The sequence below is a fragment of the Perca fluviatilis genome, chromosome 16 (genome assembly GCF_010015445.1).
Source record: "Perca fluviatilis chromosome 16, GENO_Pfluv_1.0, whole genome shotgun sequence".
NCBI classification, from domain to species: domain Eukaryota; kingdom Metazoa; phylum Chordata; class Actinopteri; order Perciformes; family Percidae; genus Perca; species Perca fluviatilis.
The window spans coordinates 184,755-208,884 of record NC_053127.1 but is presented as its reverse complement, the minus strand read 5'-3'; the positions used below and the strand labels follow the sequence as shown (position 1 = coordinate 208,884).

Genomic DNA, 24,130 nt, shown 5'->3' with positions numbered 1-24,130 from the left:
TGAGGCGTCCTCCCCCGGCGTGTGAGGCGTCCTCCCCCGGCGTGTGGGAGGCGTCCTCCCCCGGTGTGGGAGGCGTCCTTCTCCGGTGTGGGAGGCGTCCTCCCCCGACGTGGGAGACATCCTCCCCCGGTGTGTGAGGCGTCCTCCCCCAGCGTGGGAGGCGTCCTCCCCCGGTGTGGGAGGCGTCCTCCCCGGCGTGGGAGGCGTCCTCCCCCAGGGTTTGGGAGGCGTCCTCCCCCAGGGTGTGTGAGGCGACCTCCCCCAGCGTGGGAGGCGTCCTCCCCCAGGGTGAGGTCCCCCCATGTGTGTATACATACATACTACTTTCTGCCCAAGTGCAGTTTGAAAAATGTTTTTGGGTGGAAAACTTAAAAACTTTAAAGTCAACAATAATCATCAGCAAACTATGAAGTCCACTTAATGTGTTGTTTATTAGCTCGATATTATGTTGCAGAAACAAGTCTGTAAGATTCAAGGAGTCTTTCTGTTAAACTATAACTATTATATAAATATATGTTGTTCTACTTGTTCTCACATCAACTTCTATTAATGTTTTCACATTTAATCGTCTTTATTAAAAACCAAACAGATATCATCGTCATGTACAGATATAAACCTCATCAGGAGACATTTAACAACCACCATGTAGTAGCACTAAGTTCATGTCTGATACATGTATTTATATGCATTTCACATGATAACAGTCAGCTGACTTGTCCTGGCAGTGCTTACCGTGTGTTAATGTTGAATGTCTCTGTCACCAAGTGTCACCTCATAGTTTCATTTAAGTGTCAGAAACAACAGACTGTCCTCACCCAGAACACGGCCCTACAGGTCCATTCAGCAGCACGGCTTTTCTCCGTTTGTGGAAGACATATGTTTGCATATTTGGCGGGGAGGTTTAGGCATCCTTCCTCAAGAAAATGTGTTGTTTTTCAATAAAAAAAGAAAAAACAATTTCCCCATACATTTTTTGTCTCTTTGTGGTAGTTTTGCGTCTCTTTTTCTCATCATTTTGGCGCGTTATTATCATCATATGTGTGTCTAAATAGGTCCCAGACTCATTTAAACCACTCCCGCATCTTTTCATAACCCTAACTATTTTAGTTACTAGTTATGTTCAAAATTTCAAACTCTCCACAACGTTATCTATGTGTTTAAAACTGCAACTGTTGCGCTAAATAGATGGTCCCATGCTTAAAACAATCTATTTTTATAAAGTCAAGGCAGATGGCCGCCAACCAAAAGTATTGTTCTGTCCGAGGTTTCTGTCTGTTTTAAAGGAAGTTTTTACTCTCCACTGTAGCACCAAGTACTTGCTCATGGGGGGAATTGTTGGGCCTCTGTGAATTATAGAGAGTGGTCTAGACCTAGCCTATCTGTAAAGTGTCCTGAGATAACTCCTGATACTGATCTGATACTATGAATAAAACTGAATTGAATATATCGATTGGAGTCCTTGGCATTCGTTTAGGGATGAGAAAGTGTCAGAAGAAACGTTTAAGAGGTGAGCTTCAGTTTTAGGGCCATGTGAAACTTGAGGATGTCTTCCATGGAGTCAGTCTCTACCGTCTGCTCCACAACATGACGGACTCCGCTCTCTAAGACACCATAATACCTCTTCACCTCCTGCAGCTCACACTGCAGTCTCTTCTCCACCTGTTGGCGCTCCTCTACAGCTCCACTCAGCTTCTTCTCGTACTCTGACTTCACAGATTGGATCTTTTCCTCCATTTTCTCCTCGTAAAGCTGTTTGAGTTCAGCCTCTCTCTGAAGCAGCATCTCCATCGCCCCTTCGTAGATGTAGTTGGAGTAGAACTGTCCTCCGTTGGCACCAACCATCTCCTCCACCTTCTCTACCAGATCCAGGACCTGTCCCCGATCGTTGGTCCTATCGTTGTTGAGGACGTGGTATCTGTTTCCTGCCTTCTTCAGGACCGTCTGCAGCTCTGGTCCAGCCTCCTGCAGCTGGTGCTCGATGTCCTCGCCAGTTTTCTCGTCCTGGGTGAAGAGGATGATGGTGTACCTCCAGGCGTCCTCTCCAAACATCTCCTCCACCTGCCTGACGGCATCTTCTTCTTCATTGGTGAACGGTCCCACCTTGATGACCAGCAGGATGGCGTGGGGCCCCGGGGCCGACATGTTGATGCATTTGGAGATCTCTCTCTTCACGGTGAGTTCAGGTAACGACGTGTCAAAGAGTCCGGGAGTGTCCACGATGGTCAGCTGTCTGTCCAACACCTCGCCTGTCTGCTTACTGCACTGCCTGGTTACTGAGGAGAGAAACAGTCAGAGTAGATAACTGTTAACACTGGCTACTGTACTGTCTGGTTACTGAGGAGAGAAACAGTCAGAGTAGATTCACTGTTAACACTGACTACTGTACTGTCTGGTTACTGAGGAGAGAAACAGTCAGAGTAGATAACTGTTAACACTGACTACTGTACTGTCTGGTTACTGAGGAGAGAAACAGTCAGAGTAGATTCACTGTTAACACTGGCTACTGTACTGCCTGGTTACTGAGGAGAGAAACCAGAGTAGATCACTGTTAACACTGGCTACTGTACTGTTGGTTACTGAGGAGAGAAACAGTAGAGTAGATCACTGTTAACACTGGCTACTGTACTGTCTGGTTACTGAGGAGAGAAACAGTCAGAGTAGATTCACTGTTAACACTGACTACTGTACTGTCTGGTTACTGAGGAGAGAAAACAGTCAGAGTAGAGTCACTGTTAACACTGGCTACTGTACTGTCTGGTTACTGAGGAGAGAAACAGTCAGAGTAGATTCACTGTAACACTGGCTACTGTACTGTCTGGTTACTGAGGAGAGAAACAGTCAGAGTAGAGTCACCGTTAACACTGGCTACTGTACTGTCTGGTTACTGAGGAGAGAAACAGTCAGAGTAGATAACTGTTAACACTGACTACTGTACTGTCTGGTTACTGAGGAGAGAAACAGTCAGAGTAGATTCACTGTTAACACTGGCTACTGTACTGTCTGGTTACTGAGGAGAGAAACAGTCAGAGTAGATAACTGTTAACACTGGCTACTGTACTGTCTGGTTACTGAGGAGAGAAAAAAGTCAGAGTAGATACTGTTAACACTGGCTACTGTACTGTCTGGTTACTGAGGAGAGAAAACAGTCAGAGTAGATAACTGTTAACACTGGCTACTGTACTGTCTGGTTACTGAGGAGAGAAACAGTCAGAGTAGATCACTGTTAACACTGGCTACTGTACTGTCTGGTTACTGAGGAGAGAAACAGTCAGAGTAGATTCACTGTTAACACTGGCTACTGTACTGTCTGGTTACTGAGGAGAGAAACAGTCAGAGTAGATTCACTGTTAACACTGGCTACTGTACTGTCTGGTTACTGAGGAGAGAAACAGTCAGAGTAGATCACTGTTAACACTGGCTACTGTACTGTCTGGTTACTGAGGAGAGAAACAGTCAGAGTAGATTCACTGTTAACTGTACTGTACTGTTACTGAAGAAAAATATTACACTGGCTACTGTACTGTCTGGTTACTGAGGAGAGAAACAGTCAGAGTAGATCACTGTTAACACTGGCTACTGTACTGTCTGGTTACTGAGGAGAGAAACAGCAGAGTAGATCACTGTTAACACTGGCTACTGTACTGTCTGGTTACTGAGGAGAGAAACAGTCAGAGTAGATCACTGTTAACACTGGTACTGTACTGTCTGGCTTTGAGGAGAGAAACAGTCAGAGTAGATCACTGTTAACACTGGCTACTGTACTGTCTGGTTACTGAGGAGAGAAAACAGTCAGAGTAGATTCACTGTTAACACTGGCTACTGTACTGTCTGGTTACTGAGGAGAGAAACAGTCAGAGTAGAGTCACTGTTAACACTGGCTACTGTACTGTCTGGTTACTGAGGAGAGAAACAGTCAGAGTAGATTCACTGTTAACACTGGCTACTGTACTGTCTGGTTACTGAGGAGAGAAACAGTCAGAGTAGAGTCACTGTTAACACTGGCTACTGTACTGTCTGGTTACTGAGGAGAGAAACAGTCAGAGTAGATCACTGTTAACACGGCTACCGTACTGTCTGGTTACTGAGGAGAGAAAACAGTTAGAGTAGAGTCACTGTTAACACTGGCTACTGTACTGTCTGGTTACTGAGGAGAGAAACAGTCAGAGTAGATCACTGTTAACACTGGCTACTGTACTGTCTGGTTACTGAGGAGAGAAACAGTCAGAGTAGATAACTGTTAACACTGGCTACTGTACTGTCTGGTTACTGAGGAGAGAAACAGTCAGAGTAGATCACTGTTAACACTTGCTACTGTACTGTCTGGTTACTGAGGAGAGAAACAGTCAGAGTAGATCACTGTTAACACTGACTACTGCACTGTCTGGTTACTGAGGAGAGAAACAGTCAGAGTAGATCACTGTTAACACTGGCTACTGTACTGTCTGGTTACTGAGGAGAGAAAACAGTCAGAGTAGAGTCACTGTTAACACTGGCTACTGTACTGTCTGGTTACTGAGGAGAGAAACAGTCAGAGTAGATAACTGTTAACACTGCTACTGCACTGTCTGGTTACTGAGGAGAGAAACAGTCAGAGTAGATTCACTGTTAACACTGGCTACTGTACTGTCTGGTTACTGAGGAGAGAAACAGTCAGAGTAGATCACTGTTAACACTGGCTACTGTACTGTCTGGTTACTGAGGAGAGAAAACAGTCAGAGTAGAGTCACTGTTAACACTGGCTACTGTACTGTCTGGTTACTGAGGAGAGAAACAGTCAGAGTAGATTCACTGTTAACACTGGCTACTGTACTGTCTGGTTACTGAGGAGAGAAACAGTCAGAGTAGATTCACTGTTAACACTGGCTACTGTACTGTCTGGTTACTGAGGAGAGAAACAGTCAGAGTAGAGTCACTGTTAACACTGGCTACTGTACTGTCTGGTTACTGAGGAGAGAAACAGTCAGAGTAGATTCACTGTTAACACTGGCTACTGTACTGTCTGGTTACTGAGGAGAGAAACAGTCAGAGTAGATTCACTGTTAACACTGGCTACTGTACTGTCTGGTTACTGAGGAGAACAAGTGTAAACTACTGTTACTGGGAAACAGTAGAGTAGATACTGTTAACACTGGCTCTGTACTTCTGGTTATGGGGTCAGAGTAGATTCACTGTTAACACTGGTACTGTCTGGTTACTGAGGAGAGAAACAGTCAGAGTAGATTCACTGTTAACACTGGCTACTGTACGTCTGGTTACTGAGGAGAGAAACAGTCAGAGTAGATTCACTGTTAACACTGACTACTGTACTGTCTGGTTACTGAGGAGAGAAAACAGTCAGAGTAGATTCACTGTTAACACTGGACCTTGTCTGGTTACTGAGGAGAGAAACAGTCAGAGTAGATTCACTGTTAACACTGGCTACTGTACTGTCTGGTTACTGAGGAGAGAAACAGTCAGAGTAGATCACTGTTAACACTGGCTACTGTACTGTCTGGTTACTGAGGAGAGAAACAGTCAGAGTAGATCACTGTTAACACTGGCTACTGTACTGTCTGGTTACTGAGGAGAGAAACAGTCAGAGTAGATCACTGTTAACACTGGCTACTGTACTGTCTGGTTACTGAGGAGAGAAACAGTCAGAGTAGATCACTGTTAACACTGGCTACTGTACTGTCTGGTTACTGAGGAGAGAAAACAGTCAGAGTAGATTCACTGTTAACACTGGTACTGTCTGTCGTACTGAGCAGTCATTCTTGTACTGTCTGGTTACTGAGGAGAGAACAGTCAGGTAGATTACTGTTAACCTTACTGTACGTCTGGTACTGAGAGTAATAGATTCACTGTTAACACTGGCTACTGTACTGTCTGGTTACTGAGGGAGAAACAGTCAGAGTAGATTCACTGTTAACACTGGCTACTGTACTGTCTGGTTACTGAGGAGAGAAACAGTCAGAGTAGATTTACTGTTAACACTGGCTACTGTACTGTCTGGTTACTGAGGAGAGAAACAGTCAGAGTAGATTCACTGTTAACACTGGCTACTGTACTGTCTGGTTACTGAGGAGAGAAAACAGTCAGAGTAGATAACTGTTAACACTGTACTGTACTGTACGGAGAGAAAACAGTCAGGTATACTGTTAACACTGGCTACTGTACTGTCTGGTTACTGAGGAGAGAACAGTCAGAGTAGATTCACTGTTAACACTGGCTACTGTACTGTCTGGTTACTGAGGAGAGAAACAGTCAGAGTAGATTCACTGTTAACACTGGCTACTGTACTGTCTGGTTACTGAGGAGAGAAACAGTCAGAGTAGATTTACTGTTAACACTGGCTACTGTACTGTCTGGTTACTGAGGAGAGAAAACAGTCAGAGTAGATTCACTGTTAACACTGGCTACTGTACTGTCTGGTTACTGAGGAGAGAAACAGTCAGAGTAGATCACTGTTAACACTGGCTACTGTACTGTCTGGTTACTGAGGAGAGAAACAGTCAGAGTAGATTCACTGTTAACACTGGCTACTGTACTGTCTGGTTACTGGGGCGGTATACTTTAAACTTACGTCGGTTTGGTGGTAGACATGTAACACTATATGTACTGTTGGTTACTGAGGGACAGTCGAGTAGATACATTAACACTGGCTACTGTACTGTCTGGTTACTGGGGCAGTCAGAGTAGATACTGTTAACACTGATACTGTACTGTCTGGTTACTGGGAGACAGTCAGAGTGTGTTAACACTGGCTACTGTACTGTCTGGTTACTGAGGAGAGAAACAGTCAGAGTAGATTCACTGTTAACACTGGCTACTGTACTGTCTGGTTACTGAGGAGAGAAACAGTCAGAGTAGATTCACTGTTAACACTGGCTACTGTACTGTCTGGTTACTGAGGAGAGAAACAGTCAGAGTAGATCACTGTTAACACTGGCTACTGTACTGTCTGGTTACTGAGGGAGAAACAGTCAGAGAATTTCTAAACGTGTATGTTTTGGAAACAGCAAGTAGCACTGTTAACACTGGCTACTGTACTGTCTGGTTACTGAGGAGAGAAACAGTCAGAGTAGAGTCACTGTTAACACTGGCTACTGTACTGTCTGGTTACTGAGGAGAGAAACAGTCAGAGTAGATTCACTGTTAACACTGGCTACTGTACTGTCTGGTTACTGAGGAGAGAAACAGTCAGAGTAGATTCACTGTTAACACTGGCTACTGTACTGTCTGGTTACTGAGGAGAGAAAACAGTCAGAGTAGATTCACTGTTAACACTGGCTACTGTACTGTCTGGTTACTGAGGAGAGAAACAGTCAGAGTAGAGTCACTGTTAACACTGGCTACTGTACTGTCTGGTTACTGAGGAGAGAAACAGTCAGAGTAGATTCACTGTTAACACTGGCTACTGTACTGTCTGGTTACTGAGGAGAGAAACAGTCAGAGTAGATCACTGTTAACACTGGCTACTGTACTGTCTGGTTACTGAGGAGAGAAACAGTCAGAGTAGATAACTGTTAACACTGGCTACTGTACTGTCTGGTTACTGAGGAGAGAAAGCAGCTCAGTAGATAACTGTTAACACTGGCTACTGTACTGTCTGGTTACTGAGGAGAGAAACAGTCAGAGTAGATAACTGTTAACACTGGCTACTGTACTGTCTGGTTACTGAGGAGAGAAACAGTCAGAGTAGATTCACTTAACACTGGCTACTGTACTGTCTGGTTACTGAGGAGAGAAACAGTCAGAGTAGATCACTGTTAACACTGGCTACTGTACTGTCTGGTTACTGAGGAGAGAAACAGTCAGAGTAGATCACTGTTAACACTGGCTACTGTACTGTCTGGTTACTGAGGAGAGAAACAGTCAGAGTAGATCACTGTTAACACTGGCTACTGTACTGTCTGGTTACTGAGGAGAGAAACAGTCAGAGTAGATCACTGTTAACACTGGCTACTGTACTGGGTTGCACCAGCTATGCTTAAGTTCAAATGTAACATTTAACTCCTAACATTTTGAGGGTTGCTCCAGCTGAAGTAGTTCTAACGTAGACAGACGTTACAACTTAAATCTTACACCTGGCCCTCAGCAGCTGTTGGAGCCATTTCATTGTTAACCAGTGTGTGACGCTGGGGGTTTATTTAAATGTGGCCTAATAGAGCACAACAGTGTGGATCCGGAAGTAACGTCCCATGATTTCCTCCCTAAGGATTTAGATAATCAGCCATAATGTCTCAACCATCCCATAATGTCTCAACCATCCCATAATGTCTCAACCATCCCATAATGTCTAAACCATCCCATAATGTCTAAACCATCCCATAATATCTAAACCATCCCATAATGTCTAAACCATCCCATAATGTCTAAACCATCCCATAATATCTAAACCATCCCATAATGTCTCAACCATCCCATAATGTCTAAACCATCCCATAATGTCTAAACCATCCCATAATGTCTAAACCATCCCATAATGTCTAAACCATCCCATAATGTCTATGTGGTTGTGTAACTAGGGTTTCTGCTCCTATATAAATCAGAAGTCTGTATGAAGTCAACCTTGTTTAAAAGAAAACATGTTTTATCCGTGATCTTATGGAGAAAAAATGCACTACCCACAATCCTAAGTGTAACAGCAATGTCTCTGATTGGTCCAACTCGCTGTTACCATGGAAACGTTTACAATCAATCAGTCAACATTTATTTATATAGCACTTTACAGTAACCAGCAGGTATCCAAAGTGCTTCCCATCAGAAATACAGTAGCCATGAAACCAGAAGGGCTAGACCTTCTACTACTGCAGTCTCTGGTAGTTTCTGTCATCAGTCTGGGACCTTTGCATTTTTTGCCGTTTTCAAAATGTGTTTTTACACCAAATCAAACATTTCATATTAACTATTCATCTGGTAGCTGGTTGGCTTGGTTACAGACTTAAAACTCTCTATATAAGCTAATTTGGGGCGGTCACTGTTGAGCTACTGGAACAGCAGGGTCACAGTTTGTTTGACGGTGTTACTTGGTGACGTGTAGAGAAATATTTAATTATTAAAAAAATATATATTATTTAGTTTGATTAATTATGTTATAATTTTAAATAAATGGATTAACATGTCCAACTTAAAGATTTAACTTTTTTTTGAGTGACAGTTTATTTTGAAGCATCTCCACCGGAGCCACGCGTTGATTACCAAGAGAAAGAACAAATGTGCACCAACAGTGGGTGTGTGTGTGTGTGTGTGTGTGTGTGTGTGTGTGTGTGTGTGTGTGTGTGTGTGTGTGTGTGTGTGTGTTACCTGAGGACTGACTGACAGCTGCACCGAAGGCGTCTCTTCCCAGTATGGTGTTTCCACTGGAGCTCTTTCCTGATCCAGTTTTCCCAACGAGAACCAGCCTCAGGTCTGAAAACAGGATGTAAAGCTCCACTGATATCACACATACACACATATATATAACAACCTGATCCTCAAATTAAAAAGTCATTCACTTCATTCAGTATTCAGTATAATAATATTGTGTTAAATAATATCATGACATTAGTTCATGTGTATTAGAATTCAAGATGATTGAGCTAATATCATATTGGCCCAAATATAAGATTATTATAAAACTATATTTGACTTGTATTATATGCAAAGGCCATCATCAGATATACAACTGGATAACTTTATCTGTGTGTGTGAAGGGAGCTTCATTTCATAAGATCAACTTTACTGATCACACCGGGGACATTTACATAAACTTTGTCTTAAAACAAAATCAGGAGTCGAGTCAAAGTCAAAGTCAAAGTCAAAGTCAAGTTTATTTCATCCATAAAAATGGAAATTACAGTGCTCACACCCGCCTAATACAATACAATATAATACAATACAATACAAAATTTATAAAAATGTACGTTTAAAGTGCTTGTTGTGCTGACTGATAGCCTGAGGTATAAAAGAGAGAGCATACCGCTTAGTTCGTGTCACGGGAGGCCTTAGCCTACCACTACGTTCCATAACTCTACCAGGCAGATTACCATGAAGAGGGTGACCCGGTTCCCTCGTTATTTTCTGTGTCATTTTTGCCAGACGGTCTTCATATACTTGATCCACTGTATTTAACTCTCCTACCATTTTTCCAGCCCTTTTAGTCACTCTATCAATCCTGGCCTTCTCGGTTATCCCAGCATTCCCCCCCCAGCCCACCACACAGTAGCTCCAAACACTACATATAACTGACATAAAAAACATTCTCACCACATCTGTATTCACCTTAAAGGACTGCAACTTCCTCATACAGTATACACGTGGACTTCACTTTTTCATCAGTAAGTCAACATGATCTGTCCATGTTAGCCTATCATTAAAAACAATGCCCAAATACTTATTAGTATGTGTTCACTCTTTCTATTTCTGATCCTTTAATTTCCACTGCCTCAGTTGTCGTCTTATTTCTCCTGTAATCAATTACTAATTCTTTAGTTTTTTAAAAAAAGAAAAAAAAAAAAAAAAAAACAAAACAACTTTTTTTTTTTTTTTTATTAAATAAATAATAATATTAAAAAAAACCAAATAGGGGGTATACAAAAAAAATTAAACAACTTCACAGCGCGCGGGCTGTTGACGGTAGTCTGCAGTGTAAATGGTAAAAAGGAAGGGTGATAAAACAGTTCCCTGAGGTGAACCTGTGTTTGTCATGATCTTGTCTGACTTAATTCTTGAGTTTAGCTTAACAAATTGAGACCTGTTCTCTAAGAAATTTAGAATAAAAGAAATAAATACACCTGGAACCTTCATCATTAAAAGCTTATTTACAATGATGTGTGGTTGTATTGTATTGAATGCTGAGCTAAAATCATAATACAGTCTTCATCCCCTGCATCCAGGTGAGCATAGACACTGTCCAGTTTACAGACAATAGCATCCTCTGCCCCTCTCCCTTTCTGATAAGCACATTGCCAGGGGTCAAGATAATGCTCCACATGAGGCTTCAGACTATTTAACACAATTTTTCACCATACCTTCATAGCTATGGAGGTTAGCCCCACTGGTCTTAGATCATTCATACACTCAACAGTGTTCTTTTTAGGTACTGGTATAATGCAAGATTGTTTCCATAAATCCGGTAACACTTTATGAGAGAAACAATAATTAAAAATACTTGAAAAAATGCTTGCTAATTGAAAAGCACAGCCTTTTAATACTTTTGGAGATAGTCCATCTGGACCTGCTGCTTTGGTAGCTTTCAGCCTCATAAACATACCATATACCTCCTGATTGTTTGTTTGCAGGCTATAGTTATCATCCTCTGTGCTGCCAATCATATCCTTGAGTCTTTGTCTTTCATCAGAAAAGTCTATTTTATCAAATCTATTATAGAAATGATTTAGATTATTAGCATATTCCCTTGTGCCATTTAACTGGGATCTATTTACCTTCCATTTCCCTGCATATCCGCTCATTAACCGCATTCCTTCCCAGACTTTGTTTATTTCCCTTTTAAGTTCTTTATGGATCTTTTTCAGTGTATTCTTGTCTCCCTTAGCAAAGGATTTCCTTTTGTCATTAATTAACCTTTTAATTTCAGCATTCATCCATGGTTTACAATTTGCATATACCTTAACCCTTTTTTCCTGTACAACCGTATCATTGCAAAATTGTATATACCCACAGACAGATTCAGTAAATTCATTTATATCCTTGGCACTATTTTCAAAAACTGCCCAGTCCGTATTTTCAAACGAATCTTTCAGTCTCTCCATCGCGTCTTTTGTCATCTTTTTCACTGTGATCAGTTCCTTTTTGTGCTTCTTTACCAGTGGGATATATTTGGGACAGAGCAAAATCAAATTATGGTCCGCCTTGCCCAAACTTGGCAAACTTCTGGACATATACGCATCCTTAACCTTAGTGTAACAATGGTCAAGGACCGTTCCCCCCCTTGTGTTACACTTGACATGTTGATAGTAGTGTGACCCACTTGTCTTAACGCAGCAATGGTTAAAATCCCCAGTTACCACAACAAACGCGTCTGGCGACGCAGACTCGATCCTGTACACTGCCGCTTGTATCTCCTCGGCCGCCTCCTTAGACACATTTCTATGTGGCACATAAACTGCCATCACAACCACATGTGAAAACTCACGAGGGATATAATATGGGCGAACGCTAACAGTCATTATCTCAGAGTTTGGGGTAGAAGTATGTGTCTTAATGGACATATTATTTGGGTGACAATATTCCTCATTTACATACACCATAAGTCCACCGCCTCCTTTCTTCCCCGAATCCGCCGTTCTGTCTCCTCGAAGAGCTTTAAATCCATCCACCGCCACTAGTTCATCAGTGATTTCTGTTGAGCCAAGTTTCGGTAAAGACCATCAAACTTATTGATCTATATTCGTGGAGGAACAGGGCATTGGCTCTCAGTTCGTCCATTTTGTTCCCAATCGACTGCACTTTTCCCATGATCATAGACGGAATATAGGGCCGACATCTCCGTGATTTAAGTCTCTTTAAAACTCCGCCAGATTTACCTCTCTTCCGTCTTATTATCTCTTTCGGAAATTCTTGAAAATCCGTCACGGTAGCCAGTGCCCCACTCCGCCATTGTTCCAGGCCAGCTCCAATCCCTTTCAATTCAGCAAACGAGTAACAAACTCTCACGGCATAACACCCTCGATTGTCCAAAGACTGCAGGAGGTATGTGCAAAACAGCAACAACCAGCACTTCTTGACGTCCATCGCAGATAAAAAAAAGTCTAAAAATATAAAATAAATCTAAATAGCCTTGGGTAGCGTGGTCTGCCACAGGAGCAGCGACCGGTGTGTTAGTGTGTTTGGGTCTCAGGGGACACAGAATCAGGGGACACAGAATCAAATCAAACCAATGTGTCCTGAAATATTAAAGTGAAGAACACACCTGGAGGTTGTGTCCTGAAATATTAAAGTGAAGAACACACATGGAGGTTGTGTCCTGAAATATTAAAGTGAAGAACATACATGGAGGTTGTGTCCTGAAATATTAAAGTGAAGAACATACATGGAGGTTGTGTCCTGAAATATTAAAGTGAAGAACATACCTGGAGGTTGTGTCCTGAAATATTAAAGTGAAGAACATACCTGGAGGTTGTGTCCTGAAATATTAAAGTGAAGAACATACATGGAGGTTGTGTCCTGAAATATTAAAGTGAAGAACATACCTGGAGGTTCATCCTTGCTGTCTCTTCTTCGTCTCCCTGGAACTGTTCAGAAACAGAGGAAACATGTATTTACATTACAGCTAAACACTTATTATTATTATTATTATTATATATATATAACATAATAATATAATGTTTTGTACTTTACCCAGGAAACGTGTGTTCTGTCTTAGGGAGAGTTTTAACCCAAACCACCATCTTTATCCTAAACTTAACTAGTGCTTTTGGTTCCTAATCTTAACGGTCATCACCGTATCCCTTCTAGACCCCCCCCCCCCCCCCCCCAGTGTCAGTGCATAGTTTCCATGAGGGTCTGTTGTAGGTCTGCAGAATACTGGATCTATTTGGGGTTAGCGCCACACTCGCCACTTGAACTACATTATGTCATTTGTTATGATTAAATATCCATAAATATAATCAGTGGTGTAGTGTAATGTATTTTAGTGGGTATACTGTAGTATATAAATATATGGATCATACTGGACATATTATAGTGGGGGGTCTGGGTGTCCACCCCCAGGGAAACTTTAGTTTACAGACTTCATTTCCTGTATTCTGATACACTTTTATGCACCAATTTATGGTGGAAACCCCTTTATTTATCCTATGAGAAGAAAAACGCAGATGACATTCCAAATATATCAAAACTATTATGTAAAGTATGTTGTAGTGTGTTATTGGGCTTTAAGTGGGTATATGGAAATCCTGGAGATTTCCTAGTGAATATACTTTTTTGGTACAAAAGTGAAAGTAACTTCAAACCAAACAATCAGCGCGTTAAACTGTGAAACCTGTAGTTTGAACTTTCAGCCGCTGTTATTAAAGAAGAATCAGCTCAACAACATTATCTATATATTATAATGAATGCCTATTAATAATAGTAAGACGCATAATAATAGTAAGACGTATTTAATCCAAAATCAAACAACTCTTCACAGGAAATATAAACATATAAATGTATAAACTGAGAATTCGAGTCAGAATAAACTATCAAAGTGTGTGAAATAAATCCTAAAATGTAACTTACAGGATTTTTCGGCCATCTCAGCTGCTCTCCTTTTTTCTCTCTGTTCAACACGTGCAGAATCTCACCCAAGAAATACAGTCTGCATCTGGTCTACAAAATAAGACTCAACAGGACAGAAGGTCGGTCAGAATCAGAGCAATGACCGAAAAGATGAAAATAAATACAAACACAAATCATTGATATATCAGCACAAAGGTTCTCTGAAGAGGAACTTCTTTTAACCACAGGTCTGAAGGGAAAAGTGATTAGTGTGTTTTATTTTGAAAGTGATTTTAGGAAGTGGCTGAGCTGACTCTGTGTAACTTGAAGTTCACAGCTAATACTTTATCGGTCTCAGCGGTCTCCTCTTCTTTCTCAGGTTAGTTAGATTTTCTGTCATTTTATGATTTCTTAATATAGTTGATGTTACAGCTGCTGTATGTTTCATTATTACATGTTTTTTTTTACTTTGATGTAAACATTTATTTTAAAACTAAGCTTCTGCAGGAAAAGTAATAAACAGTAGGCCATAATAATATATATATATATATATATATATATATATATATATAGAGAGAGAGAGAGAGAGAGAGAGAGAGAGAGAGTGTTAGTTTGGTAAGTTTTCAGCAGAGAGAAAACTGAAGTGATTAATTTGTTAAGGTAGATCAGTGTCTTTACCTCAGCAGAGGTCAGGGTGTGGCAGATAAAACATGGCACCATCTTATTCTCCTGACACAGACAGGTATCTGATTTCAGCCCAAAAAAACAACCTGATTTCAGCCATCTTGTTCCAGAAAACTCAGTCATGCCTAAACATGTCTGAAGGTCTGAATGACAAAACTATGTGTTTCTTCTTTCTCCTAAAATGTTAGTCACACTAAAGTTAAAATCTCTTTTAGTTGTTCAGTAAATGTTATTGGATCCCCTTTATTAAAATATGAATTAGACCTAGGATTCATTTAAAAACCTTAGTTACTCTTGTTTTCCTATAAAGGCTTTTATAAAACCACAGGAAGCACACGTTTAACTTTGGTAACAACATGCTTTGTCTCTCTCTCTCTCTCACACACCACACACACACACACACACAACACACACACACACACACACACACACACACACACACACACACACACACACACACACACACACACACACACACACAGACACACACACACACACACACACACACACACACACACACACACACATACACACACACACACACACAGAGACACACACACACACATACACACATACAGAAAGGGAGAGACACACATACACACACACACACACACACACACACACACACACACACACACGCACACACACACACAGAGAGAGAGAGACACACATATGTATATATATATATATACAATAATGTGCTTTATTCCTCATGAATTAATGACAGTTTTCAGTTAGTTTATTCAGTTTGTATTTGGTTGGAAGAACACAGAGTGTGTTAGTCTGGCAGCTTAAAGGATTTGAGCAGAGAGAGAGAGAGAGAGAAGTGAAGCCAGTCAGTTAGTGTGTTTGGTCCAGTCAGTGTCTCTAACTGTGAGGGGGAATATATCCCAGCAGGTAGGACAGGGTCCCCATGATGTCCTCCTGGTGTCTGATCTCAAAACCTGAACACAACTCAGACAGCAGCTAAACACAATGTCGGAGTCTGTCAATACTACATTTAAACAGTATTTTAAAATATAATATATTACATATAATAGCATCACGTTTTTCAGTAAATATTGACCTTCATTAAAAAAACATTTAGAGTTCAGTTTTTATTTTCTTTCTTTCTTTCCTCTGACCTGACAGACTTCCTTTTCATGTATGTTGTCCAGGTAAACTGCAGCAAATGATCAGGGGTCTCATTTATAAAACTATAAGTGTACGTACGCCCAAAAGCCAAAAATGGTGTGGGCCAAAAAAAAGTCAGATTTATAAACCGTGTGTACGCACACCTGTAAGCAATGTTCCCTTTATAAATCACAGATTGACTACAAGTGTGCGTACGTGGATCAGCCTCTTATCCCGCCCTGTACACGCCATTTTTAACCATAAATAATCAACGTAAAGCACCTTGTGAATGCTGATCGGTATGGTAATGACCCTGGCAGTTGTTCTTTCGTTACATCGAATCATGACGACTGGCGGAGAAAAAGCTAAAAACCTCTCAGACGTTCAGGAATTGTTTCCAATTGAATTATAATTTCGGCCTGTTGTTGCACAGTGTTTGGAACCGTGATCTATAGACTACATATTAATAATACATCCAAATCAGCAGGCATTACGGCACTCTGGGACAGCTTCGATATACCAGAAGTATATAATAAGATTTAACAGAACTATATATTATATCCTAACAAGCCTTAGTGATGAAGTTGAAGATTATATATAATATTTATTTTTTTTTAAAACATTAAGCTGTCTGACATTTCCCTCTGGAAACAGCCGGTTTCACCCAGAGTGGCGAGGACCTGTATTTGGACCGGGATGGCACGGTTCCAGCGCGTTGCCCTCTCTACTGGACCCAATTCAGTACATAGATCTAAGAGTGCAGCTATATTACTATTACAGCTATATTAGGGAATCTAAATCGGCATATGAGCCAGTTATCGTCATGGTCCCTGAAGTCTCTTTCTCTCCTGATTCTTCCATTGGGGGTTAGTCCTCCTGCAGGGCCAGCAGTGTGCCCCTAGTGTTTAACTTTTTCACGGTGTGTTCAGGGGCCAGGCAGTGGGCAGGCTAGTGGATCAAGAAGAGATGACTACCATTTGAAACAAAAATGATATTGCGCTGAAACCATGCAGGAACTCATAGTGCACCTTTAAGAACACATTTTTATTAAAGATTTAAATTGGATTTTACAAGGTGTTTATGGAACAATTATCACTCAGTACAAGCACAAATAACACAGCTGGATTTAACCTTCATGATATGGAGAGAAGAAATGTGCATGAGACATCAATACTTAAACATATTACGAGTAATCGTTTTTCCCATGTACTTTCTGCAGTCTGACTTCAGTTCACACCTCACCATCTGCATCACCAATTCCTATTTTATCTCCAAAATGTGCGTACGCATGGCTCAGAGTTTGCGTAGAGGACCGCACGTTCTCCCGTCAAGTTTGTTTTTTACAAATCACAACCTTTGCGTGGGAAGCGGCGTATGCACAAAACGGGGCTGACAATGTGCGTACGCTACGTTTATTTTTTGTATTCATTTTATTTGTTGCCATTTGATGCATCGTACCAGAGTTAGCCTCAGGCTAATTTACATCTGCAGTCCCTAGGCAGGGAACAATTTAAATCCAACAATAAAAATATGACAACATCCAACGAAACAACAAGACAGATCATAAATCCTAGATCAATATAATGCACATTGTGACACACACACACACACACACACACACACACACACACACACACACACACACACACACACACACACACACACACACACACAAACACCTGTAACCTATAACAACAATCATCCAGTCCTGGATTCTTTGGCCTTCTTCAGCATTTTAACTAGGCCACTCATGTCCTATGTCCTCCTCTTGACCTCACTATGTTCTCTGTTGACAAACTTAATCTTGAGATGCATGTTTTACCGACTTCCTCTGTGTGCTTCCTCCTGCCATTTCTGTAAAAGCTACAGACTCCCTACAGCCTCTCCTAGATTCTCTCCAAGACATTAAAGGTTCCATGGCTGCGTCTGTGTGTGTCAGTGTGTGTCTGTGTGTGTGTGTGTCTGTGTCTGTGTGTGTGTGTGTGTGTGTGTGTGTCAGTGTGTGTGTGTGTGTGTGTGTGTGTGTGTGTGTGTGTGTGTCTGTGTGTGTCAGTGTGTGTGTGTGTGTGTGTGTGTGTGTGTGTGTGTGTGTCTGTGTCTGTGTGTGTCAGTGTGTGCTGTGTCTGTGTGTGTGTCTGTGTCTGTGTCTGTGTGTGTGTGTGTGTGTGTGTGTGTGTGTGTGTGTGTGTGTGTCTGTGTGTGTCTGAGACAGCATGTAATAACTTTAAAAGACCCTCAAAATAGAACCTGAAAATAACCGTGTATATATATATATATATATATATACATGTATATATATATATATACATGTATATATATATATATATATATATATATATACATGTATATATACATGTGTATATATATATATATACATGTATATATATATATATATATATATATATATATATATATATATATATATATATACTACCAGCTGTAGCTTTCCCATGTTTAGTTTGAGTTAACATTGTTTTAGAATAATATATAATAACAAGTGTGGAATTTCTGTGCCAAATTTTGAAGTCAATCATCTTCTCTAGGTTGCTAAACAATTAGCAAATTAGCCTATATATTCAAAACCTACTTATGTAAATCCTCCAGGCTGTGTGTCCGAACTGCATGAGAATTTGTATGTAGTATGTGTGGACCGTCCTGATGAAAAGTTGTCAAAAGATTTTTGATATAGTTATAGAGGAACAACGTCTTGTAGGTGGCAGTCAAAAAAGGTGTTGCGTATCTTGTGAAGATTTACTCTGATTAACACTTCCCATGGTCCACAGAGGCTGAATGCAAAACATGGAACAGATCAGCTGGTGCTCTTTCCTAACATTTTGAGGAGGCGCTAGGAGGTGCTTTTGTTGAAAAATCACGAAAATCCAACAAATATTTTTCTAACTACTCTTCTCTCAACCTGCAACATGCGTCTGTTGGCACACAGGTCCGACTTGCATTGCCACTGCATCGGACCCCGTCATAACTGTTTGCAGTTCTAGTTATCTTTGATCCATCTAAGTCCAGAAGTCTGGTATCATATATTTATTAACTCTGTTTTGACAAATAAATCAATTATGTTGTAAAATAGTTACAGAATCAGTTAAGAACCATTTCCAAACTCAAGCCATTAGAGTCCTTCCATGATCCATCACATTAGTGCTGTTTTGTACAGCACTAAGGTCTGCTGAAGCTGTGTTTAAACCTGCTCTAGAAATAAACCTTACTTACTTATTCTTTCTGTTGTCTTCAGCAGGTTTTATGTCATTTAAACATGGATCCAGGTCCAAGGCCTGGTCCAGGTTTAGGTCCATGTCCAGGTTTCACCATCGTCCTTCTGGGAAACACCGGAGTCGGTAAAAGTGCTTCAGGAAACACCATCCTGGGACGACCAGCGGTGTTTGAGTCAAAAAAATCCTTCAAATCCGTGACAACAGAGATCTCTAAACAAACTGACACTGTGTTTGGGAAACAGATCACAGTGATCGACACCCCGGGAATATTTGGATCTGAGTGGAAGATTCAGACCCAGTGTGAGGAGCTCCGGCAGTCCTCCAGACCTCATTTGTTCCTGGTGGTGGTTAAAATAGATCGATTCACCATCGAGCAGAAGAACGCTGTGGATGCAGCTCTCAGAGTCATCGGAGATGATGAGTTCAACAACTGTTACCTGCTCTTCACAGGAGGAGATGACCTAAACAACATGTCACTGGATGACTTCATCAACGATGATCCAGAAGGTCCACTTCGACCGGTCGTTGAAAGGTTTGCATGGAGATATCATGTGTTCAACAATGACAACGGAGGACAGGAACAAGTCAGAGAGCTGCTGAAGAAGTCAGGCAGCCTAACGAACGGTGAGTAATAACCTCAAACACCAGATTTAATGACATGGATTCATTCTACCTGTCCAGTGAATCAAGTACAGAGTGGAGTTGTCCAACAGACACAAAACAAACTGCTGAGTAAATTTAGGCTAAAAACTGTGAGAACACAGAGGCCTCATTTCACCTCCCACAGTTATACATCAATCACGCTCAGATAGCATCAGGCGGCTCCGGCGATCCGCTGCATTGTGCGGTGGCGTGCTTTGTGTAGATGAAGCATTCAGTTGTTGACTTTGACTCATTGAGCGGCTGGCTCTCTTCCTCGTAACGTTACTAATCACTACTCGTTTGGTCCGTTACTGAAAAACCTCTCCCCCACAACTTCCTGGAAGTTACGTTACCATGGCATTGGCACACATAAAAAAGGCTGCAACTCTGACCATTCTGCTACGTTGATTTGAGTGGAAATGGCCTTTCTATCTATCTTACATCTACTCTACATTATAGGGATGCACTGAAAGAAAATTCATTCATTCAAAACACCAAATGTGAGTTTTCACATTTTTTTCCATTTAATTTTGTCAATTTTTCCACCATTGCATGAATTAAATAGTCAAAATGTATTCGGCCTTTTCACTTATTTACTTATTATTTCGCTTAAAATTTCAGTTGTCAAACATTTGGTTCATCCCTACTACTTTTGCTTCAAAGCCCGGCACACTTCCTATGGGGCCTGACTGTGCTTTGTTGTTGCAGGAAACAGTCAGCTGTTCCCCCAACTCCCGGGCAGTTCAGATCTTTTGTTTGGTGTTTTAAAACTTCCTTATGGAAGAGATAGAGGCAGTGATGTTTCCTGTATGGGACTCTCACACCGTCTCAAAACACCCCCACAAGTCTGATCTCTGTAACATGACGGCAGCAGGAGTTGAGTTGGTCTCAACTTTTCGGTTGCGTTTTTTTACTGCCAAACTGTGGTCCCCATCGCCACAGCCTAAAGGCACTACCCCCACTCAAAATGAATTGAACGACCTACGTTTTCGCCGGAGCACCTAATGCTGTAACAGCCTTAGGCATCAATCACTGTAGACACATCCTTTGCACATGAATACTTAAAGGGATATTTCACTGTTGGAAAGACGAATATATCTTTAAATTGGGTCACTTATGTAGGAGAAATGTGAAATTGTTTTAGAAATTGGTGCCTTCTAGGCCAAGAAAAGCCAGAAAATGTGTTTTTGGCTCATATGGAGGAAAGACACCAAATCCCAGAATTCACTTGCTTTCGCTGCTTTAGAGTCCACTCCCGAGCCACACCTACCGTTTACAGACAGACAGACAGACAGACAGACAATCATCTCAACTCAAGTGTGTTTTATTGTCATTTCAACCATAGACACGAAAATACGTTTCACCGTGGCTCAAGTGGTGTTACACATTTAAAATATATAAAAACAACATTATATAAAAAGACATACGAAACAGGCTACAGTTAGTGCACACACATTATATGCTCCGTAAAGTTCAGCTAACACGTATTAGCATTAGGGCTTGCTGTAAACACCGTGTATAAACACAGCGTAATGGTCGGCATCTAACGGTCACAAACTCTACCAGCAGTTAGCAGTTAGCTGGATCCAAGCACCAGTCTGTGTTAACACAGCCCACCTCCACTAGTCTTACCCAGAGACAGAGCAGCCGGCCTGGTAGCTGGATAGTCCGGTACACTGTTGTTCAGCCATGTTTCCACAACAACAAAAACACAGCAGTCTCTGAACTCGCGCTGGGAGTTTCGATGAAGTTGGATGTAGTCCAGTTTATCTAATGAGCAGGATTAGATGAGCAGGATTGATGAAAACAGGTGGCCGGCTAGCGTTAGCTTTCCACCTAGCTGCTTTCCACTCCTGCACACAGCTGTCGAGGTCCCTTTCCCCGGCTAGCGGCATTGGGCGACACCGCAGGTGAAGCTTGCGTAGTGTGCCGAGTATTCCGTCTGTAATAAAGTGTCCTGCATATTCTCTGATCTGTACCAATGTATCCCGGTGGTACACATGTAGTAGTAGTTTTCTGATGAAAAAACGGAGCCAGTTTAGCGAAGCTCGGTTAGCATCGGCTAGTGACAGTCTCCTATGGGCGGGTTGAAAAGTAAGAGTTGTAAGAGACACGAGAGAGAAGCGCATGAACTAGCATGTTGCTACCGGTTGCTACGACAACACAAACAAACTGTTGCTGGTGCGCATGTCCATCGTGACGTCATGGGCCAGTCAACGCGAAGAGCCGAGCTCCACGTTATGCACTTTTCAGCACTCTCATTGGAATGAGCGGGGCTTCCCGACGAACACTGTATCCATTCTCTTCATACATCCTACATGAAGCACGGTCATTAAAAAATACTAGCGGGTTTCTACTGATACAAAGCTTAATGCTAAATCTGTGAAATTATCCCTTTAACAATACTCCTCCTTCAGAAAGCCCAAATCATGAAATCACTTTCTGTTTAGCCTCTTTTCCACCACTTTTATAACTCAATAGACTCTTATTTATTTATTCATCTGAAAGGTTTCATGACAATCAGTCAGAATTAATGAAAGGAATGAATGAAAAGAGTGATCTTGATGTCTCTCTGTGATGTTTTTCCTTTAGTTGATCGTCCCAGGGAGGAAAGAAGGATCGTTCTTCTCAGTCGTCCTGGAGCAGGAAAGAGTTCATCAGGAAACACCATCCTGGGATCAGAACGGTTTAAATCAAAGGCTGATTTTAATTCAGTCAGTGCTGAGACTGTCTCTGACTCAGCAGTGGTGGAGGGTCGTCAGGTTACAGTGGTCGATACTCCAGGAATCACTGATGAAGTTCTGTCTCCTAAAAAGCTGTTTTATGAGATCATGAAGTCAGTAGTAGAGGCCAGTCCAGGACCACATGCCTTCATCATTGTAGTCAGAATCGGTAGAATCACTGGAGCAGACATCAGCCTGTTTGAGATGCTGCAAAAACTTTTTGGCAAAGATGCTCCAAAGTATACGACGGTCCTTTTCACTTATGGAGACGAGCTTAAAGGAGAATCCATTGAAGGTTTGATCAATGCTCATAAACGTGTCTCTGACCTGGTCTCCATGTGTGATGGTAGATTCTGTGTGTTTGACAACACCAAGAGAGGAAACAGGGTGCAGGTTAGAGACCTTCTGGCTAAAATAGATCAGATGCTAACAGCTAATGGTGGCGAGCACTACACGTCTCAGATGTTCAGAGACATTCAGACCTTCCCAATGAACATTTATCTGTGGTGGGATGAAGTCTGTGAATGGTTCAGACAATTTCTCAAGACAATGGAAAACCCTGAGCATGTAAGGCTACTGGAAACGGTAATTTAATTTGGAGATGGTGGTGATGGAGAGTCGGAGGATTCAGCAGCATAGTGGGAGTAGTTTCACTGTCAACCCTGTAAATTCAATTATCCCTTATGTTGTCCTCGGGTCAAATTTGACCTGTTTTCACAGTTAACCAAATTGCCCAAAGCAACATGGACGCATGGATGTACATTGTATGGAGCCCATACAATTTAACCTGCAAAGAATGTTGTATGGGTTCATTACCTGCTTTGCTTGCCCTACACCGAACAAACAGTGGGCCTCAGATCACCCACGAGAGAAAATCTGGATATTGATAGTTTTCCCACATGTCTTCCTGGCATAATGTTGCCTATTCTTTTTTTTAAATAAAATAAAATGAAAAATACACTGCTGTGGATGTTATTTACTTCATTAATGTGTTCACTGTGTTCATGGACTGAGGATGGGAGGAGGAGTCAGCACAATCTTAACCAGTGGATTCCGTATTCGGAAAATCAAAAATCATCTCTCAAGTCAGACAGTTTCCAGCTGATTCCAGCAGCCTTCAGGCTGAACAGGAAGTGACAGAAACACTGTGGTCTGATTCTGATTTAATAAAATGTTATCAGACCCATATATCAGCTCCTACACAGTCATGTTTTAATGACAGAGTAGCTGTCAGAATGCTCTACATGTGATCTGGTGCTTTACCACACTGGAGGCGCTCCAAATAGCGTACCAGGAGGTCACATTGTTTTCCATGTACCAAGAGACAGTACCAACCAGACCAGCACAGACACGACCGTTTACAACTTGGTTTTCACGTATCTTCACTAGGTTCAGGGTGGTGTTTTTACACGCTGGTTTCATTTTACATTGGGTTTACACGTTTACCGCTGTATGTGCGAAAGTGGTTATTACAAACGGGTATGTGTTTTTATCATGTTTACCCCTGGGCTGTTTTACCAACACAGGTTATCGGGGTTACAATGTTTTATACCATTGGGTTCG

The 24,130-nt window shown here is 41.5% G+C and overlaps 2 protein-coding genes across 4 annotated transcripts; one reads left to right on the top strand and one right to left on the bottom strand.

The window, feature by feature from the left end:
• Positions 1-552: 552 nt before the first annotated feature.
• Positions 553-14,253, bottom strand: LOC120544145 (GTPase IMAP family member 7-like). Of its 2 annotated transcripts, XM_039777738.1 has the most exons (4): positions 14,200-14,253; positions 13,173-13,214; positions 9,286-9,390; positions 553-2,273 (listed from the first exon to the last, which is right to left on the bottom strand). In XM_039777738.1, exons 1-4 carry the CDS (start codon positions 14,213-14,215, stop codon positions 1,501-1,503), a joined length of 936 nt encoding a protein of 311 aa, XP_039633672.1. In that variant the 5' UTR covers positions 14,216-14,253; the 3' UTR covers positions 553-1,500. The 2 variants fall into 2 exon arrangements, with proteins under 2 accessions (XP_039633672.1, XP_039633671.1); XM_039777737.1 differs by lacking the exons at positions 553-2,273; positions 9,286-9,390 and adding an exon at positions 10,872-12,322.
• Positions 14,254-14,529: 276 nt separating this feature from the next.
• On the top strand, positions 14,530-23,473 carry LOC120544147 (GTPase IMAP family member 8-like). 2 transcript variants are annotated; one of them, XM_039777741.1, is made up of 4 exons: positions 14,530-14,557; positions 19,223-19,248; positions 19,279-19,826; positions 22,437-23,473. In XM_039777741.1, the coding sequence occupies exons 2-4, from the start codon at positions 19,244-19,246 to the stop codon at positions 23,159-23,161; spliced, it is 1,278 nt and encodes a 425-aa protein (XP_039633675.1). In that variant the 5' UTR covers positions 14,530-14,557; positions 19,223-19,243; the 3' UTR covers positions 23,162-23,473. The 2 variants fall into 2 exon arrangements, with proteins under 2 accessions (XP_039633675.1, XP_039633674.1); XM_039777740.1 differs by having other exon boundaries at positions 14,536-14,557; positions 19,226-19,248.
• Positions 23,474-24,130: the final 657 nt, after the last annotated feature.

Coding starts and splice junctions, on each gene's coding strand:
- LOC120544145 (XM_039777737.1), bottom strand. Junction 12,323..13,172: donor CAGCAAGGATGAACCTCCAG/GTATGTTCTTCA, acceptor TTGGCTCAACAG/AAATCACTGATGAACTAGTG.
- LOC120544147 (XM_039777741.1), top strand. Junction 19,827..22,436: donor GTCAGGCAGCCTAACGAACG/GTGAGTAATAAC, acceptor TTTTTCCTTTAG/TTGATCGTCCCAGGGAGGAA.